Here is an 8,664-nt window from a genome sequence, read left to right as displayed (position 1 = left end):
ACGAGGGGCTGGGAGGGGCCTGGTGGGGAGTGGGAACAGCCAGGGAACCCTGCAGGAGAGGTGCCCAGCATGGCCCCAAAACTGCTGGGGCTGGGCAGGGCAGAAACTGCCACGGAGTCCCAGAGCCCTGAGTGGTGTCGGGCAAAGGCCCCGACCTGATCCCTGTAGACCCCAGCCCTTCTGTGAGGGAGAGGCCACTTCAGGGCCCAGTGGGCCCGAGGCGGAGGCAAGTGGCCTGAGCACAGCCAGGTGTGGGACGAGGGTGCCTGGGCGTCTGCTGCCACCAAGTGGCGGACTTTGAGGTCGCAGAGCCCAGGGTCCAGGCAGGAAAGCCCCTCAGCTGCCCCCGGGGTCCTGGCCCCGGCTCAGGCCTCGAGGCCCCAGTGAGTCCAGCCTTTGTCACTTCGCCTCTTGTTTCTTGGCCAAGGAGCTTGAGCTCCCCGCCTTTTGTAAAGCGACGGTGCTGGCGACGGCGGATTTCAGGCTTTATTTACTCCCGGAGTAGTCCTGGAAGGAGAGGCGGCGCCCAGAGCTGGAAGCGGGGCGGGAGCTGCGGGGTGCAGCCGCGAGGAGGCAGGGCCCGCGCGGGCCGGAAGCCGTGGGGGTAACGGAGGGGGCTCTGGCCCAGGGCTGCCTGGACGGGGAGGCGGGGCACGGGCGGGGCTCCCTCACCTGGCCTCCGCCCCACCCCAGGCCCCCTTCTGCGGTGCTGGACGAAGGAACCCCGGCCCCGGTTTCCTGCAGGCTGGGATCAGGGCCCCCCGGGGTTCCCACTGTCTCGGAGGCGGACGCCTCACCGCAGAGCACCGGGGGCGTGGCCTGGAGGCCGGGGCGGGGCCTGGAGGCCGGGGCGTGGCCTGGAGGCCGGGGCGGGGCCTGGAGGCCGGGGCGGGGCCTGTGCTCATTTCCGTCCGGCGCGCAGCTCCGATGGAGGCGGCCCGGAGGCCGCGGCCGGGGCTGAGCCGTCGGAGGCCGCCCCCGGCGGGCGGGTGAGGCTGGGGGCCGGGCGGGGGCGCGGTCGGTTTTCCCGCTCCCGCGTGCTTCCCGGAGCCCCCGCGGGCCTCCAGCCATCTTCTCCCGGTGGGGAAGGCTCCCGCCCCCGGGTCCTCCCCCACCCCGCCATTCAGCTCCCGCCTCCAGCCCCCACCCCAGCCTGAGGTTCCCCCGCGCCGCCCCAGGCCCTGCCCCATCATCGCGTCCCCCCTGAGGGCCCCCATCTCCCACTTCTGCCTTCCCCAGCCCCTTAGCAGTCTCCCCCAGCATCGTCTCATCCTGCCGAGGACCCCACATCTCCACCCCTCCCCCGCTCCCCGACCCCAGTACCTCTCCTCTTTTCACTGTCTGCTCTAGCAGGCCCTCCCCCAACCCTGCCCGCTACCTCCCCTAGTGCCCCCCATCTCCCCGCTCTCTGCTCCAGGCCCTCCCGGCCTCCCCCACCATAGCATTTCCCCTGCTGACTACCCCATCTCTCTTTTCTATCCGACCCAGGCCTTCTGGCGACCGCCCCTGGTTTCTCCTGGGGGGTGATGAACGGGAGCGTCTCTGGGTCGAGCTGCTGCGCACCGTGAGCCCAGAGTTGAGCCTGGATCAGGAGTTGCCTCCACTGCCCGCCTTCCCTGGACAGGTATGTCCACCAGGCCCATCGGAGTGGCGGAGGGGTTTCCAGGGTGGGGACCACCGCTGGGGCAAGACCCAACAGCTCTGTGTTGCAGGAGCGCAGCTGCAGCCCGGGAGCCACTGAAGTCTTCACTGTGGGACCCAAGACCTTCTCCTGGACGCCCTTTCCGCCAAACCTATGGGGCCCTGGCCGCTCCTACCGGCTGCTTCGCAGGGCAGGAGGGCACCTGGAGTCCCCCAACAGGTCCACTCCCCAGCACCTGGCACCTGATCCCTGCAGGGCACCCAGCGTGGAGCCGCAGCCGTCTGTGGAGGGTGCCGCAACCCTGCGCAGCTGCCCTATGTGCCAGAAGGAGTTCGCCCCCAGGCTGACCCAGCTGGATGTTGACAGCCACCTGGCCCAGTGCTTGGCCGAAAGCACAGAAGATGTGATGTGGTGAGCACCTTCCAGGGAGCCCAGCGCTGTGTCAGATGCCCGGACATGCCCTCCCCCCCAAGAAGCCCCTCCCCCACCAAAAGCCCCCTCCTCCCAGCTCTCCAGCTTGCACATTAAAGCAGGGTGCACCTGTCTGTTGTGATGAAACAGCTGCTTTTTTTCTGACATTTGGTTCAGGGCAAATTCACAGCAGTGAAATCAGAACCGGACAAAGCCCCAAGCAGGTCAGCCGACCCCTTCACCCAGCAGCCCCACTGAGGACGGGACAGGCTGGGGGTAGCTCGTTTTCCTGACTTTCTGGACAGACATGGTTAGCTCATGTGCAGTCACGGTTTTGTTTGGTCTGTTGAGACGGTCTCGCTCTGTCGCCCAGGCTGGAGCGCAGCGGCGCGATCTCGGGTCACCGCAACCTCCGCCTCCCGGGTTCAGGCAATTCTCCTGCCTCAGCCTCCTGAGTAGCTGGGATTACAGGCGCGCACCACCATGCCCAGCTAATTTTTTGTATTTTTAGTAGAGACGGGGTTTCACCATGTTGACCAGGATGGTCTCGATCTCTTGACCTCATGATCCACCCGCCTCGGCCTCCCACAGTGCTGGGATTACAGGCTTGAGCCACCGCGCCCGGCCAGTGGAGATGCTTTTTCTCATTTTTGAAGTCCAATGTGTATTTCTATATATTTGTTAAGTAAAGGGGAATGGAACCCAGTTTTGCTGACAAGGTAACACAAACTGCCCAGTGCTGGCCTCATGTCTGGTGATCTCTGGGCCCTTGGCCTCCTGAACAGGTACTGGGGCCAGGGCCGTGTGAACGATGCTGGTTCGTGACTTTTGGTTGGGTTAATGGGCGGTAGGTTTCACATCTCACATGGCCAGGAGACTGGGTCCTTCAGTCATGACTGACACCCTGGTCTTCTAGAAGCAAAAACAGATCAGGAAGGCGAAGGGAGCAGAGTCCAAAGTCAGCAGCCAACAAAACAAAAGAACGGCTGGCGCAGTGGCTCATGCCTCTAATCCCAGCCCTTTGGGTGGCTGAGGCAGGCAGATCACGAGGTCAGGAGTTCGAGACCAGCCTGGCCACTGTGGTGAAACCCCATCTCTACTAAAAATACAAAAAGTAGCTGGGCGTGGTGGCGTGCGCCTGTAGTCCCAGCTACTCGGGAGGCTGAGGCAGGAGAATGGCTTGAACCTGGGAGATGGAGGCTGCAGTGAGTTGAGATCGTGCCACTGCACTCCAGCCTGGGAGACAAAGCAAGACTCTGTCTCAAAAAAAAAAAAAAAAAAAGTCCAGGGACAGAAGGTACTGTTGGGGGCCCTGGGGAGAAATTCATGTTCTTGGCTGAAGCCCCGAGATTGCTGATGCTGTTGGGGTGCTACCCTCTGCCCCCCGGGTAGGGGCTTTTGTCTGGATCGCCTGCTTTTCCAGATAGCCTAAAAAAAAGACTCCCGGAGAAAGGAGATTCACGAGGAAAAAGTTGCTGTTTTGAGCATTTTAAGCCATTGCTGGAAGGTTGGCAGACGGCCTTGATTTTTCCTAAGTAGGCGTCAGTGAAGCCAGGTCCAGGCCTTGGTGTGTCTGGAATGCTTCAAGCACATTTTAACACTTGATTGTAGGGGAGAGCCGGTACTTTGGAACCAGAACTCACCTCTGAGGCTGTGGCCATGGCACCGGCAGGCTAGCTGGGGGACAAGCCCTCCCGTGTCTTCAGGAACAAGGGTTTGCATGGCCACCCCGGGCTCATGACCGCAGGACCCCAGCAAGGAGGCCGCCTGGCTGGAGTGAGTGGCCTAAAAGCTGGACTTGGCCTTGGCCCACCACCCTGTCCTGCGCAGGCGCCTCCTGCCTCAGCCCCCTGAGTAGCTGGGATGACAGGCGCACGCCACCACGCCTGGCTGATTTTTGTATTTTTAGTAGAGATGGGGTTTCACCATGTTGGTCAGGCTGGTTTCGAACTCCTGACCTCAGATGACCTGCCTGCCTCGGCTTCCCAAAGTGTTGGGATTATAGGCGTGAGCCACTGCGCCCCGCCAGTCATTAGGATTTTAACAGCCCTGAGGCCCCTCACATTGCCAGGTGCCTGCCCACTCTGCAGCCCTGCCCCCCTGCCCACACGCAGAAGCCACAGGAGGCTTCTGGGCCGGGCCCCCGCTGTCCTATAGCCTGGATGTACCTCGGGGCCTGGATGTGTCTGCTCAGCAGCCAAAGCCCCATGGACGTGGCAGGTCAGGCCGAGGGCTGAAGGCATCTCAGAGGGCCCCAACCAAGGGACACTGCCAGCAAACAGCAGGAGAAGATGACCTTGGTTCAGATCTTAGGACCTTCCAGTGGCCACAGGGAGAGCATGTAGAGGTGGGGCTGGTTCCTGGATGGGCAGAAGCAGGAAAGTCTCAGACTGAGTGACTCTCGGGGGCTTCAGAAGGCACTGGGTGGGCTCTGCCAGAGAGAAGGCAACTGCCGGCAGCTGGAGCCAGCCCCAGGAGCGGGGATCCAGCTATGGTCTGGAGAGGGGGACTTGAGGGCCGCAATGGCCACACGGACGGGGCACAGGAGCCCCAGGAAGGGACACAGCAGAGCCCAGGCTGAGCGGTGCTCCAGGGACTCCTCGGACGTGCCTGGTCTGAGGGCAGTGGCTGTAGGGGAGTGAGGAGTGGTGTGGTGACAGGTGGACACAGGGATACGTGTCCTGTGACTTATCCGCTCAGCGGAGGTGTGTCCCCAGCAGCGGTGTTCGAGGGAGGATTACCTGAGGGGACGCTGACCACTGGGCCTCCAGCAAGATCGAGGCCCGAGTCTAGGCTGCAGCCACCCACTGTGCCCCTGGACATGTCCCAGGCAGCTGTACTAAGTCCCCACCCCAGCAGCACCCTCTGGGCATCATGGCTGGAAGGTGACTCTCCTGGCTTCCAGGGCCACGCCTTGGCCAAGCCTGGGGAAGGTCACTCCCAGCCACTCCAGTTGGGCTGCGATGGGGCCGCGATGGGGCCAGATGAGGCCAGGGATAAAGTGGCTGTGCTCAGACACCCTCCTGCCCTGCCGGACGTCCAGGGCGCTGACCCACAGGCCTCGGTGGCTTTTCTCCTGCCACCTCTGCCTGGCCTGCCACCCTGCCGGCGCCAGCGCCCTCCTGAGAGGTGCAGGGGCTGCGTGGGGCCTCTAAATGTGGTGGGTTGGCAGCCCACATGCCGGCGACTGGGTCCTCCTCCGTGGTGAGGCTTGGTCCCCCCTCTTCGTCAAAAACAAATTCTCGGACTTGAGCTGCATAGCTGCTGCCAGCCATGTTTGCTTTTCCGCTTCCTGTACACGCGGTGGGGGCGTGGGCTCTCCCCGGCAGGCGGCTGCCCTCCTGGCTCTTCTCCGGGTCAGGCTGCCTGTCTGCCGGCTCCCCTGGCCTGCAGATGGGCTCCTGGGCTCTGCGTTCAGGCAGGCCCTACAATGAGCGTGTTCTCAAGCTGAGCAGGCGCCAGAATCCCATAGGGGGCTTGTTCAGACACAGCCCCCCACCCCCAGCTCAGACGCAGGGGGCGTGGGTGGCCTGAGCGTGGGATCGAGGGCCTGGCCTGGAGCAGCGTCCTCACGGGTGGGGTGTGGTCTGCCAGGTGCCTGAGCCCCTGCGGTGGCCCCATCCCTTACTTCTGAGCAGCCGGATCCTCTCCAGCGGCAGAAGCAGGGAGGGCCTGGAGGTCCAGAGGGTGCTCCCTGTGGCCAGCACGCCGTGGAGGTGGCCTGGTGACCACAGCTCCTCCCTTACAGGCTGACCCAGCTGGATGTTGACAGCCACCTGGCCCAGTGCTTAGCCGACAGCACAGAAGATGTGATGTGGTGAGCACCTTCCAGGGAGCCCGGCGCTGTGTCAGATGCCTGGACACGCCCTCCCCCGCCAGAAGTCCCTCCCCCGCCAGAAGCCCCTCTGCACCAGAAGCCCCTCTCCCACCAGAAGCCCCTCCCCCACCAGAAGCCCCTCCTCCCAGCTCTCCAGCTTGCACATTAAAGCAGGGTGCACCTGTCTGTTGTGATGAAACAGCTGCTTTTTTTCTGACATTTGGTTCAGGGCAAATTCACAGCAGTGAAATCAGAACCGGACAAAGCCCCAAGCAGGTCAGCCGACCCCTTCACCCAGCAGCCCCACTGAGGACGGGACAGGCTGGGGGTAGCTCGTTTTCCTGACTTTCTGGACAGACATGGTTAGCTCATGTGCAGTCACGGTTTTGTTTGGTCTGTTGAGACGGTCTCGCTCTGTCGCCCAGGCTGGAGTCAGGGGTGCAGTCACGGCTCACTGCAGACTTGAGGCTGATGACCCTCCCACCTCAGCCTCCTGAATAGCTGGGACTACAGGTGTGCGTCCCCACGCCCGGCTAATTTTAGTTTTTTGTACAGATTGGGGGCCTCTTATCATGTTGCCCAGGCTGGTCTCAAACTTCTGGTGTCAAGCGATCCTCCTGCCTTGGCCTCCTGAAGTGCTGAGATTACATGCCTCAGCCACCGGCCCAGCTTCCAGTCGGTTTTTTTTTTTTTTTTTTTTTTTTTTTTTTTTTTTTTTTTTTTTTTTTTTTTTTGAAACGGAGTTTCGCTCTTGTTACCCAGGCTGGAGTGCAATGGCGCGATCTCGGCTCACCGCAACCTCCGCCTCCCGGGTTCAGGCAATTCTCCTGCCTCAGCCTCCTCAGTAGCTGGGATTACAGGAACGCGCCACCATGCCCAGCTAATTTTTTGTTGTTTTAGTAGAGACGGGGTTTCACCATGTTGACCAGGATGGTCTCAATCTCTTGACCTCGTGATCCACCCGCCTCGGCCTCCCAAAGTGCTGGGATCACAGGCTTGAGCCACCGCGCCCGGACCCCTTTTTTTTTTTTTTTTTTTTTTTGGTGGAGTCTCGCTTTGTCGCCCAGGCTGAGGTGCAGTGGTGCAATCTTTGCTCACTACAACCTCCGCCTCCCAGGTTCAAGCGATTTTCCTGCCTCAGCCTCCTCAATAGCTGGAATTACAGGTGCCTGCCATCATGCCTGGCCAATTTTTTGTATTTTTAGTAGAGCTGGGGTTTCAGTGTGTTAGCCAGGGTGGTCTTGATCGCCTGACCTGGTGATCCGCCCGCCTTGGCCTCCCCAAGTGCTGGGATTACAGGCGTGAGCCACCACGCCGGCCCTCAGTTGAGTTCTAATTCCTCAAAGTGAACTTGCAGCTGTAGCGAGTTGTGAGAAGCGCAGGCTCCTGCTCCGTGTGCTGCGGGCTGCGTGCCGGGAGCTCCCGTTCCTAGGTTGAAATCCTCACCAGGTGGCGGCACAGGAGGCCAGGCCTCTGCCGGGCCAGGAGGTCGGGGCGATGGCTCCCGTGAGATGAGGGCCCCATAATGGAGATCCGGGGGACACAGGCCAGACGAGGGCCCTCCTCTGGAGCCAGAGTCTGCTTGAAGCCCCAGGTCCATGGTCATGTGTTAGGGCTGCAGGGGCTGAGACTCTTGTGGGGGCTCCAGGGCCTCATCGCCACCTGCCAGGGGCTTTGAGGCAGCTTATTCTGAAATGGGGAGTTTCTGGGGAAGGACAGAAGCAGTGGCTCGTGCAGACCTGTCAGCCACCGTCTGCTTGGCTCACCGTGTGGGCGGAGCATGGGGACCGGCGTCCTCAGGGAGCTTCCTGTCCACCTGCTCAGCCCCCTGGTTCTAGAGAGCTGGGCTCTGCTGATTCAGCCCTGACCCCCGTCTTCGGTGGCTGAGAGAACAGGCTGTGGGGTGGACGTGGTGTGGAAACCAAAGATGAACACTTGGACATCTGTATTTTCCTTTCAATCACGGCTACAGATGGGCCTCGAAAAACATGGAAACATGAACACACATCACTGAGTGAAAGAAAACGCTGCACATTGCGATTCCAACCCAAGGGTGTCCTGGAAAGGGCAACACCATGAGGACCAAAAACATCAGAGGGTGCAGGGGCGGGGAGGCGCAGGCAGGCGCCAGGGCGCAGGTCCTCCGCATCAGACGGTGCAGGGGCAGGGGGGCAGAGGCGGGCGCCAGGGCGTGGGTCCTCCATATCAGAGGGTGCAGGGGCGGGGAGGTGCAGGTGGGCGCCAGGGCATGGGTCCTCGAGGCCCCACAGTAGTGAATCCACACTGTCACAGGTCTGTGCACACCCATGGGACAGACGGTGCAGTGTGAGCCTGGCGGGGACTCTGGGTGTGGGGTGATGACAAGGGCACGCCCAGCAGCTGTCAGCAGTGCGCCCTGGTGAGGGAGGCTGGGCAGGGCAGGGCAGGGTTGCATGGGGACTCTGCACCTCCTGCTCATTTTGGTGGGAGCCTAAACCTGCCCTAACATAAGCCTACTTAAGAAAATGGCTTCAGGCTGGGTGCGGTGGCTCACGCCTGTAATCCCAGCACTTTGGGAGGCCGAGATGGGTGGATCACTTGAGGTCAGGAGTTTGAGAACAGCCTGGCAAACATGGTGGAACCCCATCTCTACTAGAAGTATAAAAATTTAGCTGGACATGGTGGTGGGCACCTGTAATCCCAGCCACTTGGGAGGCTGAGACAGAAGTGCTTGAACCCGGGAGGCGGAGGCTACAGTGAGCCACGGTAGCACCACTGCACTCCAGCCTGGGAGACAGAATGAGACTCCATCTCA

The 8,664-nt window shown here is 61.5% G+C and overlaps 1 protein-coding gene across 3 annotated transcripts; it reads left to right on the top strand.

Moving 5' to 3' along the window:
- The first annotated feature begins 876 nt into the window (after positions 1-876).
- Positions 877-6,071, top strand: LOC108313955 (Fanconi anemia core complex-associated protein 20-like). 3 transcript variants are annotated; one of them, XM_017542643.2, is made up of 4 exons: positions 877-989; positions 1,489-1,624; positions 1,713-2,090; positions 5,989-6,071. In XM_017542643.2, the coding sequence occupies exons 1-3, from the start codon at positions 928-930 to the stop codon at positions 2,055-2,057; spliced, it is 543 nt and encodes a 180-aa protein (XP_017398132.1). In that variant the 5' UTR covers positions 877-927; the 3' UTR covers positions 2,058-2,090; positions 5,989-6,071. The 3 variants fall into 3 exon arrangements, with proteins under 3 accessions (XP_017398132.1, XP_017398131.1, XP_017398133.1); XM_017542642.2 differs by lacking the exon at positions 5,989-6,071 and adding an exon at positions 5,936-5,965; XM_017542644.2 differs by lacking the exons at positions 1,489-1,624; positions 5,989-6,071 and having other exon boundaries at positions 913-989; positions 1,713-1,989.
- Positions 6,072-8,664: the final 2,593 nt, after the last annotated feature.

Source organism: Cebus imitator, unplaced genomic scaffold (assembly GCF_001604975.1).
Source record: "Cebus imitator isolate Cc_AM_T3 unplaced genomic scaffold, Cebus_imitator-1.0 Scaffold145, whole genome shotgun sequence".
Taxonomy (NCBI): domain Eukaryota; kingdom Metazoa; phylum Chordata; class Mammalia; order Primates; family Cebidae; genus Cebus; species Cebus imitator.
Note: the sequence above shows the minus strand (reverse complement) of the source record. Positions and strands in the feature narration are given on the sequence as shown.

Excerpts from the sequence above, each read along its gene's own strand:
- LOC108313955 (XM_017542643.2), top strand. The coding sequence starts at position 928 with ATGGAGGCGGCCCGGAGGCCGCGGCCGGGGCTGAGCCGTCGGAGGCCG. Across the intron at positions 990-1,488 it reads AGGCCGCCCCCGGCGGGCGG|GCCTTCTGGCGACCGCCCCT; the intron begins GTGAGGCTGGGG and ends TATCCGACCCAG. Across the intron at positions 1,625-1,712 it reads TGCCCGCCTTCCCTGGACAG|GAGCGCAGCTGCAGCCCGGG; the intron begins GTATGTCCACCA and ends TCTGTGTTGCAG.